Below are 26534 nucleotides of genomic sequence, written 5' to 3'. Positions count from 1 at the left end.
CAAGAGGGGTGGGTAGGCAGCCAGCGAGGGCTGATATCTGGAGCAGAAGCAGATCAGCAGGCTGAGGTCCAGTTTGGGGCTGTGAACCTGGGAAACGGGTCAGGGACTGTGGTTTCCAGGCAGTTGGCCGGCAGCTTTTTTAAGCCAAGCAGACCTGAGTTTGAATCTGTACTCGCTTATGAGGCATGTGACCACAGGGTAGGGTAAAATGGGTCAAGGAGAGGGCATCTAGTATTTGAGACTATGTGTCGGTTGGTTTACAAATGTCACTTAATTTAATGCACGTAAGAGCCTTATGGGGCGGATGTCACGCCCCGTGGAATGTCAGCGGCCCACTGCTCTTCTCATCCCACCCTCCCTCCCTGGGTAATCTGGGCACGGTTACAATCCCAACAAGCACAGGAGAGCAGAAACGGATGCCTGAGTTAGAAAACAAAGTGAAAGACCCCATCGGACAACTCGTTCTAAGAGTTTGCCTGAAAAAGGGGGAGAAGAGAGAAAGTTGCACGAAATATGCATTCAGGGGAGTCGCCCCTCTGGATGGCAGAGACAAATAGGCCTTTGGATCTGGAAAAAGGAGGATCAAAGATGTAGGCGGACAAGGCCAGACACAGCCAGGGCGGGCCGTCCTCCCACCAAGAGGCTTACATCTAGCAGGAAACTACTTCATAGCAGCATTTGGCTCCACTGACCACTCCTACCTTTTTGAAGCACGTTTATTTCTGGCCTTTGGGAACATAAGACTCGTCTCACTGTCTGTTCCTGTTCACACTCTGATCTGGGTCCTCATTCCTGCACCAGACTTCTGACCGGCTCTGTCCTCTGTCCAATGGCGTTGACCTTAGCTCTCTTCTCTTGTGATCTCCGTTCTCCTTAGTTTATCTCATGGCATGTGGTGCCAACCCTACCCACAAACGATTGACACGCCCGAGTCTCTTGCCAGACTTCTCCCCAGACCTCCAATATCCTGTCTCCCGTAGAGTCACCTGGGCACCTGCAGGCAAGGAAGCACTCTGGTAACAAGCACAACCATAAGGTGCCATCAGAAATCACCTATATTGCTTCCTCCTACTTCCCGGTGAAATGAATTCTGTGAGCCTGGTTTTCCTCTTCTTCTTGGCTCAATCCTTTGGCCAATACCAAGAGCTACCCATTTCCTGGTAACTCTTAGTTTCCTAAAAGTCATACCAAAAAAAAAAAAAAAAAGGATTCTAAGATTGGAGGCCGTAGAGCTAGACTGACCTTCAAAGCCCACACTCCATCCTACTTCAACTTGTCCCCGTTTAGTTTTAGGGCTTTGCAGCTTTTGAAAGCAAATAGTCAGCATCTGGGTACCATTGGAAGGGGACGTAATTTCCTTTCCTGTTGTTGAAGGAAATCAAAGAGAAATAGGTCTCATTTACAAAGAGATTCGAGACACATAACAAAACTCATGAATCCTATTTCGTGCTCCAAATTTTAATCTTTGTTCAAAATGAAGTCTCCCACACTGTTGTGTGTCATTCAGCCCCTTGGGCTCCTCCTCCAACATAGCAAAGTCAACGATCAGAAACTCCCAAAATAGAGACACGTATTTGAAGCGTTACATTGTAAAGCCTGGTGTCTCCCAGTCCCCACTGCGCTGCCCACACACACCCACGCCTGGGGCCTTGCACACATGGAGTCATAGAACGGACAAAGGCTGGCTTGTTCTGCTACAACATACAGAGAATGCTTCCTTTTGTTTGGAACCTGGTTGAACATTCAGTCTTATCCTTCACAAAGTTCAGTTTCTCTCGTGGTTCCTATGAGCTAGAGACCCCCGACTTTCAGGATGGATGGCTTGCAAGGGAAACACATCCATCAGCAATTCCTCGGTTTGACCCTACCCTCAGGAGCACTCACACTTCGGTGTCTCATACCAGAAAAACAATAACAAAACATGTTTCCCCTCATCCTTCCTTTTTTGGCTATCATCAGAACTGCTATTTTAGTGACGGCAGATAATTAATTAGTACAGATTCGATTACTGAGAAAAACAGAAAAGTTGAAGTGTATCTATAAATGCCTCTTCAAATACTTCAGAAGGCTCGTAAGACAGTGACGTATAATGGGGCTAAAACCCAGCAGGGGATGAGCCCCACATTGGGGTCACCTCCTGAAAAGGCTGAGGAGCTAAAAAGAGCTCTCAAGGACTTAAGGGAGTTCAGGGCCCATCAGGGAAGTGGTCGTGACAAGTCAGGCTCTGAGGTAGAACCCCAAAGAATGACCCTGGCAGTTAGGTTGAATGGTAAAGCAGCCCGCCCTCACAAGGACTAATTGCCTTACAATTATTTTCATGCTGGTTAGAAGATGACCTTGGACTAGGGCTTTTGTCGTCCTAACAGAAACAGAACTGCAGAAATGACAGGTAACAGAAACAAATCAATAGGGGATCCTGATAAGGGATGAAATTTAGCATGACTAGGATCACTATGTTCACAGATAAAAGACAAGTGGAAGCATTTCAGCTCATGCAGGTAATTATAAAAAACAAGTCAAATGAAAATTGGGACTGAATATATAATTATTAAAATTAGGAACTTTGGTGGTGGGGGGGTTAATTTGCTATTAAACCAGACAGCTGGAAGGATGTCAGAAAAATCTCTGCAGCATAAAGCACAAAGGAGAGTGTTCTTTTGGCTTTCTGTTGACTTAAGGAAGACGTTGCCCGGTTAAATGCTCGAAGATGCAGGGACAGACGAATGCCCACGGAACAAGGTAGATATGTGGATAAATATAAAAGAATATTGGCTGTATAAAAGCATGTTAATAATGTCTTAGAGGACTTGCAATCTGTATAGAATTAAAATACATGGTAACACAAGCGGACTACCTAGGGCATGGCTAAGTTACATGCCGCGATGCCCATCAAAGAGCATAAGTACAAATTTACATTCAATTCTAAGAAGTTCAAGCACATTGTAATATTTCTGGTGATCGCAGAAAGAATGGTAAAAGACTTACTAACCCCCAAGTTAAGTGGAATTGTAAAAACTATTTAATTAATTGAAAGGAGGCGAGAAAGGTGAAGGAAAGAAACAGAATAGAGAGACAAATGGAAAGTAAAAACAAGGACAGTAGATGCAAACCCAATTATATAAGTAATTACAATAACTGTAAATGAGCTACACACTCTTCAGTCTGCACGTTCGACCGTTTCTCTAGTCTCTTTCAGAGGCAAGCTTTACAAAAGACTGGTCTACAAATGCTGTTTGCACTTTTCCAATTCACACTAATGAGCTGTTTCACTTTGCATAAGCCAGATGCCTCTTACCAAAGAGTCCAAGGACTTTGTAATGCCAAATTCAATGGCTATTTCCTAACACTCAGCATAGCGTGGCCTTGCACAACACTGGGAGACACTGGTGACCTTCCTTTTTTTGAAACTTTTAAAAAAATCTTGATTCCCTGACACACGTTTTGTTTATATTTCTCTGGCTACCCCTCTCAACCACCTTTCCTTTTTCCTTCTGCTCTGTCCACCCTTGGGGTTTCGGTTGAGGGCTCTCTTTTCATCTCACTAGATTCTCTCCTCGAGCAATCTCATCAATTGCCGTGGCCTTAAATACTATATATGTGCTATTCTATAACGATGGAGTATATATGATACCATAAATCCTCTCTCCATACTACATAGTAGTTCAAATTGAACTACTGATCTCACCTTACCCTGTGCCCTTGTCACCTATTCCCTCTTCAGTAAATGACACCTTATTCCACCAGTTACTTTTGCTAAAACTTCGAAGTCATCCTTGAATGACCCTTATATGCACTTTCTCTGCCACATTTAATTCATTCCCAAATACTGTGGTTTTTATCTTTTAAATATATCTGGCGATCTAACCACTGAGCTTCATTATTCCAACCCTGGTCAAGACCAAATATCTCTTCTTGCTTAGGCTATGGTACTAAGCTAACTAACTGGTATTTTTTTTTTTCAATTCCTGTCCTCTTCCAATTTATTCTACACATAACAGTCAGAATGTGGTATGATCTTTGGGAAATTCCTTTGCCTAAGATATTTTGGTGACTTTTTTTCGTAGTTAGGAGAACATCCAACTATCCCTGTCATTGACTCAGGGCCCCATATAACCCACCTTCAACCTAACTCTTTAACCTGACCTGTTGCCTTCCCCACCTTCTCCTTGCCCTCTGACTTAGCCACACTGGGCTTTCTCTGAGATCTTCAAACTTGCCAAGCTTTTTTTCCAACTTGGGGAGCACTTCACAGATCTTTTTTCTGTATGGAGAATGTTCATCCCAACTTCCTGTCTGGCTAATTTTTATTCCCAACCCTCAGGCCTCAGCTAAAATGTTATATCCTCAAGAAGGAATGCATTTTCTATTCCCCATTTTCCTAATTTATACTTGACCTTTCGTTTTGCTTTTGTGCTAGTTGTGAGCTTGTTGATTTTCAGCTCCAAATTTACTTCTCGATATATGCTCCACAAGAATCGATGGAAGGACTTTCCATAGTTCCCTTTCACAGAACACCTGGTGTTAAGCTTTTTTCAGTAGAGGGCGCTGGAGGCACATTGCAGGAGGAAGGATGCTCCTGGTCCTTGCAGTGGCTCAGGAGGGGTCTGCAGTGTGGGTATGTGGATGCCTGGGGGTGTTTTGTCCCAACATGCTGTCCCTGGAGACCTTGCAGCCCCAGTGTGGCCTAGTGATCATTTCCTGTAGCCCTCTCCACATGGACATCCTTCTTATGCCCCAGGCCTCCTGCCCATCCTGGTACACCCTTTCCCTGTGTTCCTTTCTCCTCCTTCCTAGCAGCCCTCCCCATCCCACCACCCTCCAGACAGTCTTCCCCACAAGGACACCTTGTGCCCCAGGCCTCCTGCCACACTGGCAATCCTACTCCTGTCACATACCCAGGCCCAGGCTACCAGCTTCTGTTCATCTCCCCCATCTGTGATGCAAAGGGATCTGTTTGCCCTGTGACCTCACAGTCCATCTGGCCCAGTTTCAAACCAGCGAGCTGCCCTCCATCCAGTGGACTCAACTACATTTCCCAAGGAGATCTGAATGTCCAGCCCTGGAGAGGGTCCTACTTCTGAGTGTGTCCTTGCTTGAATATTTCCCTTGATACCATATAGTATTTTTTTAATAGCCTATAGTTATTCTCTTATCATAGTTTAATAATTCTTTATATTAAGCTTCACTTGTTATTGTACCTTTGGTTGGATCCAGGCTGCTACTGTTCTCCTCTCTCGCCCTATAGTTTTACTCGTAGTACCACTCACAATTTCCAGTTTATTTGTGAATATATTCCTTAATAGCGGTCTTTTCTTTGTAACCATAAGCACAAACAGGGCAGGTACCTTGTCTTTCTCGTATGTGTTTCCAGAGTTTAGCATAATGCCTGGCTCATAAGAGCACTCAATAAATATTTATTGCTTGAGTGAATACTGTATGACTGAGTTCATTTTCCGCTAATTTATTCTGTTATGTTCTTACTGTGCCCCTTTAACTCTTCTCAGTCATTGCCATCTCTTCTAAAGATCAGATGTATAATATTCTGGAATTTGCAGCTCCACAAGGCATCTGATTTTGGTTCTTTATAAACAAAATAACACCTTATTTTTGTATTTTACCATCTCCATGTTAAAACCTACTGTAGCGATGGTGTTCTGTGTCCAAACTTATATAAGAACCACATTTCTTACCCAAAGAGGACTAGAAGCAGTTAAAAAAAAAAAAACTATCTTAATTTTAACCATGATACCGCCACACTTGTAATTTTCCACATAAATTCTACCCCAGGATTCGTGCACTCAAATCCTTATAGGGCCTACTGGGTAATTCAAATAACTGGGCTCAGTGTAAGGAAATGAGGAGTAGTAGGGATTATGGCAAATTGGACAGCACATGCTTCACCTGAATGCATTTAATTAAAAAATTTATAAAAACACTGTGCAAGCCAAACATAACATCTGCAGGCAGCACCAGTCCCGAGACTGCCACCTGGCAAATCCAGACGTAAAGCCCTGGATCCAGGAGCCATTCTGAATTTCAAGAACCAGGAACCTTAAAATATAGGGTACCTGACATAAGTCGCTTTATGTATTTGTTTTGCTGAGAGAAGCCATGAGAGAAAAACTAGCATTGTTTTGTCACTATTGCACGAGAGGAAACAAAAATTATCACTGAGAGGTGGAAAGGACACCTTCTCAGGATAAAGGACTATCCCATCAAAGATAAACTGGTAAGCTTGCATTATTGTTTTTATTTTTGCCCTTTGACTCTAGATGGGAACACACTTTGCCATGGGACTAGCCATGGAAATTCTCAGTTCCATGAGAATTACCTTGAAAAAGCTTAAAAAAGACCATACGGTTTCCAGGACCCCTTTAGGGGGTATGGGGGAAAGAGACGGTTTTTGCATGTACTTTGGAAAATCCTTCAGGGGCTTCTGAAGCATACCCAGGTTAGAAGCTTCTGGTCTGTTTCACTTTCACAGTCAGAACAGAGAGAACAAGGCCGGACCATCATTTCTCATCCCTGCTTACAGAGAATCCTATTTTCCTGCACTGGAGGGAGACAAAGTTTTTTCAAAGTGGCAGAGGCTCACATTCCTACAAAAGACAGACACCTCTTCGTGATTGTCACAAATAAGTGATTCACAGTCTAGGGAAAGAAGATTCTTGGCCATGCTACAATAGGCAACATTATGCCTCATTTTTTGAAAAAAAAAAAAAAAAAAGGTACTGATCTCTTTATTGATAAATTCCTTTCCTCTATCCAGAAAGGAATAAGGTTTTAAATATATATATATTATATTTAAATGTATAAAGAGTATATATATACTCTTATACATACATATATATAAAATACAAAAAGAAAAAAAGCAGCAGCTTGACCTTAAGATACTAGGGCAATGTAAAATAAAGGCAGAAAGAGCTCGTGTCCTATATAAGGGAAACAACCAAAATTCCTGTTTTTTTACATTATTAGAGGTAGGTTGCACCTGTGGTTCAGAGTGAAGCCAAAAGAGCAGAAGACAGTGGGAAGGAGTGAACGCTCTCTTGAACCAGACAGCTTCCACGCTCCTAGAGGAGGGAGTTGCTATTCAGCTCCCATCAACTTGTTTGCTAGGGATTTTTTTCAAGAGAAGTTGGAAATCAGGATTTCTGTGGGAAATCTCTGGATTTTATGATGTTTGCATCTGGTTACGGAAATTAAACGCCATATTGCACAGGGCTAGGAAAACACTTCCACAGACAGGACGTGACCCCTGGGTTAGCAGTCTGAAGTGCACCCCGGAATCCCTCAAGGTGCCTTCCCCAGCTCCATGGGCCCAGGCCCCATCCCAGGCCTGCTGGATGAGAAACATCTGGGAGGAGGATTGGATCTGCATACTCCTCTAAATATTCCAACCTTCTCCTAGAGTTAGAAATTGCTGCTTTAATGAAATCTGGGAAATGAAACAAGGTACTCCAGGCAGCTTCTCGGAGGCTTCAGAAGCCTTGCTAACATCAATCCCCGTAACCTAGGGAACAGTGCTCAGGCACTGCGGTCCAGCGAGATGTTAGCTGCACTTTGCCTTCGCCTACTTTGATTTCTCTAGGGTACTAGGTATGCAGTTTGGTTCTTATTTTCTTGGCTTTGATAAGGAAATTTTCACAGAGGATCTGAAAATAGGAATAAACGAGATAGAAACTTATGCCAGCCTTGATTTATGCAGCAGCAGAGAAAATAAATTACAATTCTCTGTACCTCTGAAGAAGGAAAAGTACTTTAAAAGTCACAGGAGAGAACACTGTGTCCAGACTCCTACAACATGGTACCTCGTAAGACAAGACTTCGGGAACGGGCTGACGGCACTTCCCAGGGTTTCTTATTCTTACCCCCAGTTTACCTTCTTGTGTCTGTAATAGTGGAGGCAGCCGTCATGCTTCAGCACAAACCACCTCTTCCTCCAACCCTTCACAAAGCCCGAGTGAGTCCTCTTATGGAGGTAGCCGCGGCAGGTGGGCCAAGGAGTATTGGGACAGCGACTGATGTCAGATCCCACCACGAGGGTCAAGATGTCCGGACCTACAGAAACGAATTTGGGATAGTTCCGTGGCTGAAAATCTTACCATCAACTGGGAGAGGCTGTGGCTTTTCAGAAGGAACGGGTGGAAAGGGGGTTATTGTTCACGCAAATGGAAAGCACGAAATAGAATCCTACAGGTGGAACGAATGAGGGAGAGTTCCTCAGGGATTCAGTCCCTCGTGTGGATGAGGAAAATGAAAACTGGGGAGGTAATGTGACCTCTTTGACCCATAACTCAGATGGGGCTGACCTGGATGTGGGAGCCAAGGTTCCTGGCTCTTCCTTTCATATTCAACCATTTGGTCTTGTGAGCTTCTCAGGCGGGAGGACTCATGTCTGTTCGTTCTCACTGTCTGTCATGATGTCAAGCTAAATCTTTAACATACTTTGATTTACATCTGACGAAGGAAGGTGGGTGGTGTTTGGCTTTGCTATCTCATGTTCCTTCAAGATAATTATCCTCCTTGACTTGGGTTAGCTAAAGGGAGGATCTAAACCATGCTAATAGATGGGCTGCCCGTATTATTTCTGATCAAAATTTATTAGGAATTCAGAAGTAGACAAATTCTAGGAAAGCTGAGGCAGAAAGGTTTGCACCCTCTCTTTCTTTCCTATCCAACTTCGTGCTGAGGGTTTGACCCTGAGCTTCCAGGTACCTGTCCTCTTTCTCAGAGTGACTTCCTTGGGGCCTAGACCTCAGAGGTGCCACCTTTCCTCTATGATCACTATGGTGCATAGCTGTGGGGGGAACTGTCCCTGTCCCTAATAATATGAGGTCACCAGTTACCAATCGTGCTTTGATGCTGCCAGCATGGAAACAGACTTTCATCATACGCCTACCTCTTGATACCTCAAGAAAATTCTCTGAATGTCACTCAGACAGACAGCAACCCTGACATGCTTTGAAGACTGCAAATGGGGTATGACTTCATTTACAATTCCTCTGGGAGGGAGGCCACATCCCTGAAGGGGGACATTTGGCCTTAGCAGCGCTGACTTCATCATGATGTCTGACATTGAGATTACCGATCTGTTTAGAGCTGTCTATGGAAATGGGGGTCAGTGAGGAGACTCCTCTTATATAAATGACAAGCTCCAACCCAGGGGATCATTCCTGGCTGAGCCACATGGCCCTGAAAATAAAGATTTGTCCCAGAAAGGCTGACACAGTCTTAACTTTAGCAGCACGCAATGCACCTTGGTAATTAAATAACTCTGTGTGTCAAGATAATTCTTCATTGCCATGTAAATACATTTTAATTTATTGAACTGCCCTTAAGCTCCTGTCAAAAACACATCCAGAGAAATTAGAAGAAATGCTCCAGATTGACCGGCAACCCACAAACGTCTTTGTCTTTGGACTTTAGTCCCCGAAGAACTGCACTGTGGACTCATATGCATAGTTGACACATCTGCCAATTTATTTATGTACTGCTGCAGCGGGCTGCCCCCTGAGGTCATTTTCCTCTTGCTTACACAGACTGCATATGGGTTTCTCTGATACTGATCAGGGGAAGCTTGAGTTTCAGCTGGCCGTAAACATAACTTGGTTCACCAGAAAATTCTCTCTGGGGCGGGGATACAGATGGTCCTGCTGCAGCGCGGCGTCATCATATTAAAGGAAAGTCTTTCACATTCAGAGTTAGGACATGATCCTGATACACAGGGAGTTGCCGATTTCCAAGCAGCTGCTGTGCGATGGGGGGTTTATATTCTTTGAGGGGCTATGAGCCCCTGGGTATGATAGACTTTAGATTATTATTTTTTATATTATTTCCAAATTAGATTATTTATATAGTCATTGAAGTGTGTGTGTGTGTGTGTGTGTGTGTGTGTGTGTGTGTGTTAAAAGGACTATTGACAAAGTACAAGCAAACCCTTTTGGTTTTACTACTTATCAATTTACTGGGATCGAAGAACATGGAAAGTTCCTAATTTGGTGCTTCTCAAACAAATGTAGATGCAAATCACCTGGTGCATTTATGAAATTGCTGCCTTCAGTCAGTAGGTCTGGGCTGAGTCCTGAGAGCCCATGTTTGCTGCAAGTTCTCTCTGGATGTTGGACCATAATTTCAGGACCAAGTGGCCAGGCATCTCTCAGTTGCCAAGAGGCTCTGCTCACCAGCCCGGTCCTGGTCACCGACCACTACGCTTCCCTTCCCTCCCTTGACTACGATCCAGTTTCCCCACTCTGCTTTCTTTCTCAACCACAATAGTTTGCAACAACAAGATGATTAGCTTGCCCCCCCCCCCTTACTTATGTCTCTGAGTGTCTCCCCACCTTGGAGAAGGGAAACACCCAGCCGTTGCCTCTCTCTGCTGGGCTGCCCAGAAATCTTGCTGGCGTTTTGGGAAGGGGGAAGACCCAATGGCCTGCAGGGAGAGTCCAGAGCACCGTTTGCCGTGATGAACAAGGTTGAAAAATCCACGTCTAGCAAATACAGTTCTTTGGAGATGACGTCGTCCTTGACCGGACAAGCCCCCCTCCAGCAAACTCTTCTTCCCTTGGCACTTTGGCCTGGAGTTTGGGAAGTTGGGAGTTGTGGGCCAGGTTATTTACAGCTACAGGAGAGAGCAAAACGATTTCTCTTTCTAATTCACACTTTCTCTCTGGATCACTGTCTTCTTATTATGCCACCAATCTTATACTGTGTCAGAGTCGCACCTCTGCTGTCAGACAAACTCCACCACCCTCACAGGCGCCGAGGAAAAATGTGCAAGACGTGTGCGGCCCCTGAGGCTGCGTGGGGGGCCGGCCCCTGGTCAGCTGCCCAGGTCCCAGACTCCTGCACTGGGCTTTGAGTCGAGCTGCTCTTGGTGACAACAAAGGAGCCCCACAGGCCCAAAGGGCTCCCAGGTTGATTGAGCTTCATTGTTTTCCTTTCCTCTTTCTTTGCAGCATTTTCCTTCCATGATTAAATCTCCTATTTTAGCCTGCAAGTAACTGGCCCTGCAAGAGCTCAACGGGTTGGGTTGGGGGTGGGGGAGGACGGGGGATGAGGGACTTCACCAAACAGGGACTCCCATGGAGCTAGTGTTACTTCCCATTGTGATCCCGAACACTTTCTTAAATCTTGGTTTTCCCAGCAGCAAAATTGAGGTAATTTGTACAGGAGTGTGTGGTTCGTATTCTTGAAGAGGATTATTATTTGATTATTTTAATTTTGTGTTATTCCATGGTCTGCAATGTCATGGATATTAATATATTATTATTTTTTTTAATTTTTTATTTATTTATGATAGTCAGAGAGAGAGAGAGAGAGAGAGGCAGAGACACAGGCAGAGGGAGAAGCAGGCTCCATGCACTGGGAGCCGGACGTGGGATTCGATTCCGGATCTCCGGGATCGCGCCCTAGGCCAAAGGCAGGCGCCAAACCGCTGCGCCACCCAGGGATCCCGATATTAATATATTATTTGATGTTGTTGTTGTTGCACAGGACTGTTATTTCAATAGGATCACTGAGAACTTGAGCTTGCAGCATACGGTAGATCCCCTTTCTAATGCTAGTCTAGGGAGACAGGATAAAAGCTGCCCCCAAAATAGACTTGGAATCCTCCAGCTATCACCTCTTGGCCATGCCTCCGAGATGCTGAGCTCAGCACTCAGGCTGGGCTTGCTGCGAGGGAATCACCGGGGAGCGCTCCTTCAAATATCAGAGGTGCAGGCCACCGCCAGGAACTTCATATTTAAGAGTTTCTTGGGTGAGTCTGAGTTTGACAGAAAGCTAGATTTCAGATTTAATGTTTTAAGGGAAGTGATTGGATGTTTATACATCTAAATTAGCAAAGTAGCAACCTGCACTGTCACAAGATTTTTACCAAAGTTTAAAATACCTAAGAATGAAACTGTACAGAAATAGCAGTAAAAAAAAAAAAAAAAGAAGACTTTTAAGAAGTTTGTGCAAACAGGTACAAGAGGCAAGCAGAAACACTTAGGTTTTTGAACAACCTCGTGTTTACTTGTTATTCTTGTTAGACTCTGCTTGGCTATATTTTTCTTTTTTTTTTCTTTTTTGGCTATGTTTTTCAACACCTCTATGTATTCTATGGATTTAACAAGAGGCTCCATTTGTTGCTTGGTGATTATTGCTTTCTTCAACAAGTTGGTGACTTCTCTCCTAAAGAGAACCTCCCCGCCACCCGCTTCCTCCCAACGGCTTGTTTCAAATTCTACACATCCCAGAAATACCCTGACCAATTTACATGCTTGCTAAAATTGAATGTGGAAAGCACTACATAAAAATTAAATTATTCCCCTCATTTCTTTCCCTTTCTCTTCTTTTTTTTTTTTTTTTTTTTTTTTTAGTTTCATGGTCACATATATTCTCACAGCCCCACTGCCTCTCAGCAGTCCTGTTTTGTTTTTTGTTTTGGCCTCCCTTCACCATTACTGCCTATAAATCGTAGAGCGTGCGTGGAGCTGAAACCGTGTGTGGGTGGGTGCCCTGTAGGAGGCCCTTTGCCCGTTGTTCATGAACCTGGCTGCAGACGGCCGAGCCCATCGTCACACTCAGGTCGTTGCATGCAGTTGTGCTTGGAGCACAGACCCCTTTTGTTTTGTTTCACTTTATTTCCTGCCTCTATTCCTAATTCCCCGCACACGGTCTGCTCCCCACAACGGGGCACGCACAGAACATGTTTGATATAAGGGCCTCGGATACACTCCTTTGTGTTTGTCTTTTTATTCCACATAAATGGTATTATGCTAAGATCTCATTCTATTTCTGTCTCTGTCTGTCTCTCTCTTTTTTACTCTAAACCATGTCTTTTAGGCTCTACCCATGTTGCTGGCTAAATGTACATCTTGTATGTTGTTTCAAAGCGAGGCACAGAAGTGTGGAGTATGCATCCGTTGTTGGCTTGTTTACCCACTGCCCTGGTGATGGTCGCTCTGACTGCCTCTGACAATTCTGTCACACAGAACACTGCGATGAACGTCCTTGTGTATGTCATCTCAGCAGTTTCTTTGGGCTTCTATCTGCAGAAGAGCAATTGCCAGGACAAAGGATTTATAGGCGCTTTACTAGACGTTGCCAGACTGCTCTCTGAGATCCAATAGCACAGCAAGAGTACATGGGGATTCTCATTTCCTCATATCCTCACCAAAGCTGGCGATAATCAGATTCCTATCCACCCCCCACCCTGCTGCCCCCCAGTCTGGTGGATCTAAAGTGTCATCCTGTTGTTCACTGAGTTTCTCTGCTCACCAACAAAGTTATTCTCCTAGTTTCCTGTATTGACATTATGTTTATAACTTAAAAAATGAGGTCTTTAATACATCTGAGGTCCACTTTTGTATGTGGTATAAAATATGAAGCATAACGTACGGACGTCAATCCATCCAATTTGTGGTTCTCTGTAAAAATGGTGTAGTAAAAATTTTGCCTCCTCCTCGTCGTGGTGCTACTTTTTCTTACATCAAGTTTTAATAAATATTTGAGTGTGTTTCTGAGCTTTCTAATCCACTCCATTCCACTGGTCTATTGCTGTGAGTGCCACTCTTTTTATTACTTATTATTATGGTTTTACAATATACCTTAATATCTGGTATGAAACGTTCCTTTGTCGTGGCGAGCCCCATTCATAAATGATCTAGCTACTTGTAGACAGTTATCCTTCCACATAAATCTGAGGATAAGTTTGACGAGCTACTCAAACATTTTTAATAAAATTTTATTGAAAAATTATTGAGTATTTAGATTAATTTGGGGGAATTGAGATCTTTATAAAGTTCTTCCACCCATGAAGATACTATATATCTTCAGTTATTTAAGTCTTCTTTTATGTACTTTGATTGAGTCGTAAAGATTTTTTTTTATGAAGCTCTTGTGTGTTCTGGGTTGGATTAATTCTTTCCTACCTGGTGGTTTTGCTGCCATTATTAATCATATATTAGTTTCCTTTTATTTTCTTTTTGGTTATGACTGGTGTAGAAGAACACTACTGATTTTTACAAGGAAACCTCAATTTGGTCGATGTTGCTCTAATTAGTTCTAAGCGTTGGTCTATTGATTTTGTTATGATCAGATAATCTGCAAATAATAACAGCTTTATCTCTTTCCTTCCAAGACCATTGACCTTTATTTTTCTTTCTCGTGTTATTGAATAAGTCAGGACCTTAGATATCATGGTAAACAGAAGTTGTTAAAACTGCCATTATTCTTTTCAATCCCAAAAGAAATCTGCTTGAAGTTTCTCTATTAAATGTTTTGTTGTTATTGTATATACTTTACATACTTTTTACTTTTTGTGGTAAGATTTTTGGTAGATAACCTTTATCAAGTTATGAAAAGAAACTTCTATTCCTACTATTTATGGAATTTAAAATACATATACTTGTACTAAACTTTATTACTGACTTTTCTATTGAAAAAGTCATGCAATTTTTTTTTCTTTCATTCATTAACGTGATGATTTGTACCAAAATATTTTCTTAGAAAGCCATTCTTATTTAGGGATAAATCCTACTTCATTATGATGTCTTATATGTAATTTTGATAAACAGTTTTATTCAAGTAGCTACAATTTTTCTTCGGTTTTGTGCATCTATACACATGTAAAATGGACATATTTTTTTTTTATTTTTCATACTATACCTATCTTGTTCTGGAATCAAGATTATAGTAGCCTCATAAAATGAGCTGAGAAGCATCACTTTTTCCTATGTCCTGAAAAAACTCTGGAATATGGATTATTTGCTCTTGAAAGTTGGAAACACTTCATCCATAAAAGTGACTGGCATCTTGCGCTTATGAATGGAGGATGGAGTAGGGGTGGAAATGGGAGAAAAGTCAGGTGGTCTTTTTTGTTTGCTCTACAAATATCTTTATTGCAGTCTATGCCAAGTTTCTATTTATTATTGCACTAATTTTGGCACCTTAATTACTTTTGGAAAATGTCTTTACTTACCTAGTTTTCACATTTACTGTTATATAGTTGTTCAAGGTAGTATTTTATTATTTAAAATTTTTCCTCTTTTCTTTTTATTATTTTCTATTTTGTTTATCTGCATCTTTTTTGGTTTTTATTATTTCTCAATTAAGAGCTGTGTTATAATCAATGAGTGGTAGAGGTTAAGCCTGAGGAAGAAGTGATCAAGTCCTTGATCCAGCTGGGTTGTTTCCCACTGACTATGAGGAACAGGTGTTGCCAGTTGCCTGGCCTTCAGTGGTTTGGTCTTGGCTGCCCAGCACCACGCCGGGGAGAAAAGAAGCTGTCCCTCAGCGATTCCCTGCAGGAGGTGTTGAGCTGTCTTCTGCTACTGGTCGCACTTCCCATCTCCTGAACACACACAGGTATGAAATGGACTTGTTTTCCCTACAAGTCTCTGACTGTCCTTACCATAGTGTCTCAGACCGACCATCCACCTTTCTGCTTCTGAGGCATCTCCACTGCTGTGTTTGAGGGGGTTTGGCAAAGATGCAGGGAGGTTCCCTGTGGGTCAGGCTCTTCTTGGGGTAGGGAGGCCAAACCGCCCAACAAGGCACGGTGTGACCCCGGTTATAACAGCTGACAGAGCCATCTTACAAATAACCGCCAGGCCTAGCAGGAGCGAGGGTGCTGAGTTTAGCTCTTCTCTAGGATTATCATCTTTGGGAAATCGAAAAGTCCTCTGTTTAAGTTTTAGAGATGCTTTCTGCGTTCCATTAACTCACAGAGTGAGGCTGAATGGTTCAATATTACCAAGAACGTTAAGCTTCTTGGGCAAAAATAAAAGAAGACCTAAGAGTTGAAATATTCCTAAAATCAGGTTTTATTTAACTAAAAAAAATTTTTTTTGAAAAATAATTAGTTGTGAGAAGGAACCTAAGGAACAGCCAGATTCAGAAGTAAGGTGTCAAATCTCCTTATTATAGGAGATGCTTCCAATTCATTGGTAAAATCGCTACCACATTATCTCGATTTCTTATCTCTGCGGCTCCTAGGATAAATATGTAGGTAGCACTTAGAGGTAGTTGCTGCACATGCTCACTGATAGTGTCCTTGGATTCTGGTGCACCCAGCACAGGACAAGTCCTACAGGGCAGCCAAAACCTCAGCTAAATTCTACATCAAAAAGGTACAGAATAACTTATCAGGAGACAAGAAATGTTAGTGATTTTCTTGTCCCGGTCTCCACTCAAGAAGGCTCTCGCTGTGCTAACCCTCAGCGTGATGGCAGCATGAGAAAGGACAAGCAAGACCTAGTGTTCAGCAAGGTATACTTAGGGCACGTGTGGCCCTAATGCACGAATGTTTATACCCCAATTAGTCCAAGAATACATTTCAGGAGCATGGAGATATGTGTGCAGCCTTTGGGAGGCCGGGATTAGGACACCTCACCAAATAGTCCCTTGATGGAACACAGCATTTACCGGTTGTGTATTTGGAAGTCTGGCGGGGAGATAAGGATTTGTCACGTGGTGCCAAAGACAGAAATTTGTTCTACAGAGAGGAAGACAGTTTTAACCTTTCCACAAAATCTAAGTGGGTTCAAGGGTAGGCAGGGGCATGCGTTATCATTGTTCCCTTGCGGGCTCCATCTGGGGCAGGCTTGCTTTAAAGGCAGGCCTCCAGTGGCCCGAGGAGCATCTGTAGGAGCTGAAGATTTGTGATTTCTTTCTTCCTCTCTCTCTTTTAACATTAAAACCCCCAAGGCTCTTAACATCAAAACCGATGGAAAGAAAGGAAAAGGAAAGGAAAAGGAAGAGAGGAAGGAACCAAGAGGCAAGGCAGGGAGAGAGGACAGGAGGAAGAAAGGAGGAGACGTAGTAAAGGGTTCTTGTACTGAGAACGCCATTGCGTTGAGTTTTTCATGGCAAGGAGTTTAGGGACACATTTCTGTAAGAGAGCACATTTTTGAGGCCATTTCCTGGCTCCACGTAGCTGGCTGTGGATCCAGAAGGAACGCGGGGCAGAGACATGGTTTAGTTCCTAGGAGCTGATGAGAAGCAAGGTGCTAAGGGGAGCTTCTGGGGAGAAGTGCATTTGCACCCAGGGTGCAGGGGCCCTCCCGTGTTGGAATGCCCGGTGTAGCCAAGCTCTCTGAGACTTCGGGTGAGCTGTGAGCTGGGGGCTGGCCCACCTACCTTTCCTGGCAAGGTGCACAGCTTCTGCATGCTCCACGCTGGTGACCTCCGTGCCATTGACAGCCAGCACCACGTCTCCCATCTGGAGGCCGGCTTCCTCTGCAGCACTGTCTGTAAGTGGATGGACAACAAGGGTCTCATTGAGGAGGGGTCCCAAATTGAGGGCCCTGCCGTTTGTCCTCTCTCTAAAAGGCTCTGTCTCTAAAGGGCCTCTCTTTCCAACTTGAGACAATTGCCTCTGTCATTAATAAGAAGCAAAATGCTATCCTCGCAGCCTCCCTTTTCATTTCCCGGACGACGCGGTTTCTTTGCACATTCAGCCGGGCGTCTGCATGGCCTCTTTGCAGTATAATAGCCAGGCTGCTCAGAAACTCAATCTATTCATCCTCCAGAAGGTTCAACTGCTAGTTCTCATTCCTTCATTGCTGCTAGGTCTCTTTGTAACCCTGAGAAAATCGCTTAACCTCAATATCTTCATCCATAAAAAGGGGGGTGGGGGCAGTGCTTCTCCGCAGGATTGTTGAGGGAACAAGTAATTGAAATACTTATGAAGTTGTGGCAAAAACAGATCTTGGAGTAGTCAGGAAAGAAAAAAAAAGAAATAAAGAGCTGCTTTCACTTTGATTGTGGAGGCTCCTTTCTGAGCCATCTCCGAAAGGAAACCAAAAATAGTCTAAGCCTTAGGATTTAGGCTTCAGAAGGTGGGGAGGATCTCTCCAGAGGCTATTTATTTTATCTCCTGGTTTCCTAGCATCTGCATTTACTGTAACATACCTAATATTCTCTAAGGGTAAGAGAGGCGTAATAAGTCATTTCAAGGTTAATTCGTTTTAGATAAGCTCTCCCCTATATTGGACCAAGATTCTTTCTGTCGTAGTTTAAATCCTTTTTTTTCTTTTTTTTTTTACATCAGTTTAAGCCCATTTCCTCTTTTTAAAAAATGACTTTTAATGAGTCTTATTTAAAACTTTTTTAGTTTTTGATTCCAGTATAATTAACATGCAGTATTATATTCATTTCAGGTGTACAATACAATGAATCAACAATTCTGTACATTATGCAGTACTCATCACAAGTGCACTCCTTAATCCCCATCACCTGCTTCTCTCATCCCCCCACCCCCAAACCCCCACATACATACCTCCCCTCTGGTAACCAGCACTTGTTCTCTATAGAGTTAACAGTCTGTTTCTTGGTGTGTCTGTCTCTTTTCTTCCTTTGCTCACTTGCTTTCGTTTCTTAAAATTACATACATGAGTAAAATCATATGGTATTTATCTTTCTCTGACTGACTTATTCCAGTTAACATTACACTCTTTATCTCCAATCATGTTATTGCAAATGCCAAGATTTCATTCTTTTTTATGGCTGAATAATGTTTCATTTCATATATATATATATATATATATGAATATGAATATATATATATTCTTTATCCATTCATCTATCAATGCACACTTGTGCTGCTTCCATATCTTGGCTATTGTAAGTAATGGTGCACATAAGGGTGCATATATCTCTTCATATTAGGGTTTTTGTATTCTTTGGGTAAATACCCAGTTGTGCGATTACTGGGTCAAAAGGTAGTTCTATTTCTAACTTTTTGGGGCACCTCCGTACTGTTTTCCATGGCGACTGCACCAGTTTGCATTCCCACCAACAGCACAAGAGGGTTCCTTTTTCCTCCACGCCCTCATCAACACTTGTTGTTTCTTGTGTTTTTTATTTTAGCCATTTTGACGGGTGTGAAGTGACCTCTCATGGTAGTTTTGATTTGTATTTCCCTGGTGATGAGTGAGGTTGAGCATCTTTTCATATGTCCGTTGGCCATCTGGATGTCTTCTTTGGAAAAATGTCTGTTCATATCTTCTGCTTATTTTTAAATTGGATTATTTGTTTTTGGTGTTGAGTTGTATCAGTTCTTCATGTATTTTGGATACTAACCCTTTATCAGATATGTCATTTGCAAATATCTTCTCCCATCAGTAGGTTCCTTTTAGTTTTGTTGATTGTTTCCTTTGCTGTGCAGAAGCTTTTTATTTTGATGCAATCCCAATAGTTTGTTTTTGCTTTTATTTTCCTTGCCTCAGGAGACCTACCTAGAAAAATGTTGCTCTGATAGAGAAATTACTGCCTGTGCTCTCTTCTAGGCCTTTAATGGTTTCAAGTCTCACATTTAAGTCTTTAATCCAGTTTGAGTTTATTTTTGTATATGGTATAAGAAAATGGTCCAGTTTTTCTTTTTTATGTAGTTGTCCAGTGTTCCCAGCACCATTTATTGAAGAGACTATCTTTTTCCCATTTCATATTTTTGCCCAGAAGAAAAAGGAGTAAAAGGCAAACTGATAGGGAAGAAGTATTTTTCTCTATATAGAAAAACTTAAAGATTCCCCCAGAAAGCTACTAGAAGTGATAAATGAATTTAGTAAAATAGCAAGATACAAAATCAAAGTACAGAAATATGCTGCACTTCTATACACCAATAATGATGCAGCAGAAAGAGAAATTAAGGAAACAATTCTATTTAAAGTTACACCAAAATAATAAATAATAAAATAACTGGGAATAAGCTTGACCAAATAAAACTATAAAACACTGATAAAGAAATTGAAAATGACACAAAGAAATAGAAAGACATTCCATGCTCATGGATTAGAAGAACAGAGATTGTTAAAATGTCTATATTACCCAAAGCAATCTACACATTTAATGCAATTCCTATTAAAATACCAACAGCATTTTTTACAGAGCTAGAACAAGCAACCCTAAAATTTGTATGGAACCACCAGAGACCCCAAATAGCCAAAGTAATGTTGAAAAATAAAAATAAGACTGGAGGTATCACAATTCCAGACTTCAAGTAATAGTACATAGCTTGCAGTAATCAGAACAGTATAGTACTGGCACAGAGATAGACACATAGATCAATAGAATAGAATAGAGAGCCCAAAAATTAACCTACAATTTTATGGGAAATTAATTTTTTACAAAGGAAGAAGTAATAAGCAGTGGGAAAAAGTCTCTTCAACAAATGGTGTTGGGAGCACTGGACAGCTACATGTGAAAGAATGAAACTGGACCACTTTCTTACACTACATACAAAAATAAACTCAGAATGAAGTAAGTACCTAAATGTGAGATCTGGAACCATAAAAATCCTAGAAGAAATACTAGGTAGCAATTTCTTTGACATCGGCTATAGCAACATTTTCCATTTCTTCTTTCTTAGACCTTAGCGCTGGGTTCATGTTCATGGACTTGCAGAGCATTATGCAGCAATATTAGGCTGTCATTACCTAAAGTATCCTCAGAGACTTTAAATCTTAAAGTATGACTCAATTGGTGAGGTAACATGACTTTGAATATTTTTAGCAATGACTATGGTTTGTTTAAGTCTGTTTATAATAGTATGGGAGGTCTTCTGTGCTTGAATAAGCAATGGCCAATCAATGTAGGAAGGTTAAGCAAAAAGTAATAAGTGATATAGCCTTCACTTACATAATAGCATCCTTAAGATAAATTAAAGTCTCTTGGCGTGGTTGACCATTTGAATAATTCTTTTCCATAGTCTTAAAGGGCTCAAAGGACTTGCTCATGGGAATGCCTTCTGAATTGAATTCCAAAATGACAATATATGTCCAGAAACAACTTCTTACCAATTTTTGTACTCTGTGTAATCACATATGATGTCTTATCTATAGTAGTTTTCCAATAAATACATAGTGAATGAACAAATGGATGACCTAAAATTATATTTTCAAGAAACTTAGAATTACTGGGGAAAATATATGCACGATCAAAAAGAAAAATAACTTTGTAATATGGTAGTGGCAAGTGTAAAATAAATGAAAAGGTAATAGGTATTATGAAACTTCAGAAAAGGGAATTCTCACTCCCATCAGAGTAGTTAAGAAAGACTTTCCAAAGGAAGTGGAATTTTGTCTGACCTTGATGAATAAATAGATTCTCCTTAATGTAAAGTAATGAAGAATACATGGTGATGTAGACTGCTGGGTGTTCACAAACCCAAATCCTTTTCTGTCTGGGATCACAGTTGGACAGCTTTCCTTGGGCTCTCTTGCAACTGGGTAGGCAATGTGATTGAGTTCTGGCCATTGGAATATGGACAGAAATGGTGTGTGTCACTGTCAGGCCTGGCCTATAAAAACAGACCACCCTTCATATTCTTTTCCCATATACCTACCAGATGCAGATGCCTTCAAGAACAAATAAGCTTAGATCTTGAAATATTACATGGGGGCAAACCTACCCTCCAACCAAGAACATCCACACTGGATAGTTCACGTGAGAGACTAATGAGACTTTATCTTAAGCCATTAATCATTTTTGTTGCCAAAGCTAGTATAACCTCAAACAGTCAGTGATCCGTGAAGGAGAAGTCTTCTGAGCAAAAGTATACGAGCAGAATGTTTTAAGACATGCCAAAAACTTAGTGACTCAGGCAATTAGAGCAGAGGTTGTGGGTGAGTAGGAGCAGTGTGGTGGGTAAGGTTGGAAAGGTAGCCCGTATGTAAAGGATCTTGAGTTTAAAGATGAATTTGTACTTGATATTTTAGCAACAGAGATCCATTAAAAGTTTATGAGCAGAAAATAGATATGCGGTAGTTTTTAGAAGATTCATTTAATATGTGGAAAGATTAAGATAAGCAGATCAGCGAGGATAGTATTATTATAAGAATTAAAACAAGCCTGCAATATGACTCTGGAAACAAGAACTGGAAATGAATGGAAGGCGTTACATGCTGTTATTTATTTAGGTATTTCCAATGCCTAATAATCTTTGGCACGTGGTAGGGGCTTTAAAAAATTTGGCTAAATGTATGTAGGTCTTTTTTTTTTTTTTTTGATATACCGAAATAACCATTGAAAATATTCATTGAGCTGGTGGAAAAGTAACTTTGACAATGAGATATGAGAAGGGCCTGAGAAATTGATTTAGAATTTATAAACAAAGGGACAGGTATAAGGAGAAAAATAAAGAAAACTAAGGACAAAATCTTGAAGAATAAAGAAGAGCCAAAGAAGAACATAGAGAAGGTGCAAGTAGATCCTAGAGAACATGGAAGTAAAAGATAAATAAAAGCAAGAGAAGATTTTCAAGATGGAGAGAATGGTTAACAGTTCTATCGTGGCAGCACAAAAATAACCACCACAATAACAGTTTAATTCCTACTCTATTTGAGAAGTCTAGAATAAGGATTGAGGAAAAATGACTAAATTTGAAGATAGGAAAGTAAATGATAATCACATAATTTTAAGGGGTATGATGGAAGGGAGAGATGATGTTTAAGCTCTTTGTGCTCATGGATACATGCTACATGATTGACTAGATAGAGTCATAAACTGCTATAATCAAAGGTGTGAGAGTTTAATAAAAGGTCTTCTCTCCCAGGTAAAAATTATTTTACTAAAAAAATTATTTTACTTAAATGATCCATCAATGTGGAAATAATTCATTTTTTAGCAAGTTTATTTAAAGCGTAAAAATAAATGGTCTTTCGTATATTCATGGAGTTGTGCAGTCATCACCACAATCTAATTTTAGATCATTTTTGTCACCCCAGAAACTCTATAACCATAGCAGTCACTCTATTTCCCCCAACCTCTCAGCTCTATGTCACCACTAATCTATGGGCCTCCATGGCCTTCCTATTGAGGACATTTCTTGTAAGTGCAATTATGCAATATTTACTCTTCTGTGTTTTGTGTCATTGACTTGGCAACATATTTTCAAGATTCATCCAAATTGTATCAGGCACTATATTCCTTTTAGTTGATGAATAAATGTTTTTATTGTAAGGGCCTAGCACATTTTGTTTATCTGTTCATCAGTGGGTGGGAATTTGCATTGTTTTCACTTTTTGGATAAATAATGCTGCCAAGAGAATTTGTGCGCAAGCATTTTGTTTGTGGACTTATGTTTTCATTTGTCTTAGGTATGTACCTAGGAGTGGAATTGCTGGGTCAACTGGTCACTCTGTGTTTAACATTTTGGGGAATGAACAGACTGCTTTCCAAAGTAGCTATGTCCTCTTACATTCCTATCAGCATTGTATGAGCATTCTGGATTTCTCCACATTCTTGCCAAGACTGGTCATTCTTGACTTTTTGATGATAGTCATCCTAGTGGGTGTGTAGTGATATTTCACCGTGGCTTTCTTTTGCATTTTCCTGTTGACTACTTATATTGAATGTGTGTGTGTGTGTGTGTGTGTGTGTGTGTGTGTGTGCGCGCGCGCGCATGCCCGCACGCACTTATTGGCTATTTCTTTATCCTCTTTGGAGAAATCTCTACTCAAATCCTTTGCACTTTTTAAGATTGTGTTATTTATCTTTGTATTATTTTGAGAGTGAAAATGATACTTGTTTGTAGAAAATTATTTCTGCAGTGTAACCCTTCTTGACAGCTCATTGGATTGCTTTTAGCTATAATTATAGATTGCATTGACTATGTTACTCTGTTTTACAATGCGACCCACAAATTTTCCCTTTATTAATTATGGTGAGAGTTTGAGGCAGTATGACTTCTTTTTTTTTTTTTTTTTTAAATTTTTATTTATTTATGATAGTCACAGAGAGAGAGAGAGAGAGAGGCAGAGACACAGGCAGAGGGAGAAGCAGGCTCCATGCACCGGGAGCCCGATGTGGGATTCGATCCCGGGTCTCCAGGATCGTGCCCTGGGCCAAAGGCAGGCGCCAAACCACTGCGCCACCCAGGGATCCCGAGGCAGTATGACTTCTTGAAGGAGGGAGATATTTCAAGGTGACCATGTAATATCCCACACAGTGGATAGTCCTACTTGAGGCGATTCTTGGGAGCAGTTGGAAGTATTTACGTCCTGCGTGGCACTGGAAGGATTGAGGTGGTAGGAAAACAAGACCAGGGTTTTTGTAAGTTTGTTTCCCTAACAGGATACTTGACTGCATAGTTTTATGTTTATTATAAAGAGTTAAATGCTGAGCTCCTCCATCCTTTGATGCATTTTTACATATAATGCAGAAACCAAAAACTTATAATTAAAATGGGGGCTTGTCCCTTCATTTAAAAAAAAATTGTACTATAACAGTAGTATTTTAAATTCGAGAACTTCCAGAAAGATGGGCCTGTCCATAATTTCCTCTATGGTTTATCCATCCCTAAATGTATAGTTTTCTTTTCAAGTTTGCTTGGTATCAAAGTTGGAACATCTGTTTCTTTTGTTTATGCCAACAGATCTCATAAGCATTTAGGCTTTCATAGAAAATGTTCATGCAAATGCCAGCCGGGTGTGGGCAATTAGTTATGTAAGCTACAAGCAAACTCCCTCTCTGTATAGTTATGGATAATCATTTCCATCCCACCTACAGGTCTCCCTGCTTTATCTTTTTATCTTCAGTGTGTAATTAAGCCTCTCTAGTGCATCCAGAACAATGTTTTGTGGTGTGAATGAGATTTTCAGAAGTGCTGAAAATACGTGTAATTTTAAAGTCCCTCAACCCCTCATTTAGCAGATTTGACTAGACAATGGATTTCAGAGGTTGCTCTTCAGCATTGAGGAATACATTTTAAAAAAAGAGAAGTAGACTCAGCAGCTACATGAATCCCTGCCAGGGCAGCACTTTCTGATGTTGAATAAAATCCTAGGTTAACTATGTATTGTACCATTTCTGCTACAGCAGGGATCCTTCAGCTTTTCCTATTACAAAACCTAGGGCCCCCTAAATACAAAGTCACTTGCAATGCAAACATTCTGATTTGTTTCCCATTTGAATGGATGAGATACAGTTAACTATCTCATTTGAACAGTTACAAAGGTATCAGAAAATAAAGAAATCGTAACACTTTATTAAACTGCATTTCCTTATTTTATCTAGAAAGACAGTCATGAACAACGTTTTGGATATTTTGCAAAAATCGGACTAAACTTATCAAGTCAGACCTGTTTGATTTTTAAAGCGTGGTCATTTTTATTTTCCTTCTGAGTTCTATTTCTTCATTTAACATTAATCTTGTGAAGGCAGAGGTAGAAAGAAGAGAGTAGGGACAGGGAAAGAGGGAAGGGGAGAGAGAAAATGGAGAGAAAGATGAGGACAAATAGATTGGGAAGGTGGGAAACATCCGCCAATAGGTTCCCCATGAATAAACATTTATTTTCTTAAGGACAAATGCCTTTTAAAAACATAGTAAAAACTCAGAAACCACTTTATGATAAAAAGTTGCCTATTCTTTGTGTCTATATAGAAATAATTAAGCCCACAATTGTTTTTGTCATTGTTTCTCTTGTTAATTTGAAGGGCACTAAGGGGTCAAGCAAGGTTGACACAGGCAAAATTTGCCATTTTTATCTTTTGTCACCTGAGTTCCTCTTCTGCTCTTCTCCCCACTTGCTTGGGGTCTCCCCTTCTACACCCAAATTCCACCAACATTTGGGTAAAACCCCTCTCTTCCCCAATCATTAAGGGATTTATTTGCTAAATAATCATTTATATGTTTGAATAACTGGTTAAACTTTAATTGAAAAAACTGAAATATGACTTCCATTGAAATTCATTTGTATCAAAGTAAAAAAGTATAAAATATACCCTTGCATTTGTACTTTTAATATCTAATTATAGACTAAACAAGTTTTTTTTTTTCCCCAGATGAAAGAATTTTCAGCTTAATTACTTGGCCCTTTGCTTTCCTATAAATATGTTAGAATATCATTGAATTTTTTTTTTTTTTACTGATAAAACGAAGTCAAAAACAAAGGCAGCTACGCTTACTAGAATTTTAGTTAGGATTCCATGTAATCTGTTTTAGAAAGAATTGACATCATTCAATATTAAGGCTTAAAAATGATACATATGTCTTTCCTGCTGTTAATTTAGGTGTTCCTCAATTTCTTTCTATATTTTATTATTTTCTTTTTTTTTTTTTAATTTTTATTTATTCATGATAGGCACACAGTGAGAGAGAGAGAGGCAGAGACACAGGCAGAGGGAGAAGCAGGCTCCATGCACCGGGAGCCTGACGTGGGATTCGATCCCGGGTCTCCAGGATCGCGCCCTGGGCCAAAGGCAGGCGCCAAACCACTGCGCCACCCAGGGATCCCTATTTTATTATTTTCAAAGTAGTATTCATTATACCTTCATTAGAATTATTCCTATCGATAGGCTTTTTTTTTCTCTCTCTCTTTCTAAGGCTTTCCATTCCTACCTTCTCTGGAGGTCTTAGAGCTACACTGCCCAGAAGTGCCTTCACCTGCCACACTTTGATAGTCTCACGTCACACTGAGGTTACACTCTCACTAGGAAGTCACCCGTGCCAGCCAGTGACTGAATTTGTTGGGTGTCCTGCCACCAGGCTCTTTCTGGCCAATGCAGGATTTCTCTAATGAACACTCTTTACTCTGGGGCTTCCT

General features: G+C 41.0%; 1 protein-coding gene and 1 long non-coding RNA gene across 2 annotated transcripts in view; both read right to left on the bottom strand.

The window, feature by feature from the left end:
- The window catches only part of LOC112653376 (uncharacterized), a 100360-nt gene that overhangs the window by 42626 nt on the left and 31200 nt on the right, over positions 1–26534 (bottom strand). The window contains exons 6-7 of the mRNA XM_025437485.3: positions 17131–17241; positions 7883–8061 (exon numbers count right to left, since the gene is read on the bottom strand). Of these exons, the coding sequence (XP_025293270.1) occupies positions 7883–8061; positions 17131–17241 (290 nt within the window). The remainder of the gene's footprint in view (positions 1–7882; positions 8062–17130; positions 17242–26534) is intronic.
- Positions 701–4382, bottom strand: LOC125754820 (uncharacterized). Its single transcript, XR_007409682.1, has 2 exons — positions 3155–4382; positions 701–994 (listed from the first exon to the last, which is right to left on the bottom strand). It is a non-coding gene; the product is annotated as an uncharacterized LOC125754820 (long non-coding RNA).

The sequence above is a fragment of the Canis lupus genome, chromosome 3 (assembly GCF_003254725.2).
Source record: "Canis lupus dingo isolate Sandy chromosome 3, ASM325472v2, whole genome shotgun sequence".
NCBI lineage: Eukaryota > Metazoa > Chordata > Mammalia > Carnivora > Canidae > Canis > Canis lupus.
The sequence above is the reverse complement of the archived record's forward strand: the minus strand, read 5'-3'. Positions and strand labels throughout refer to the sequence as shown.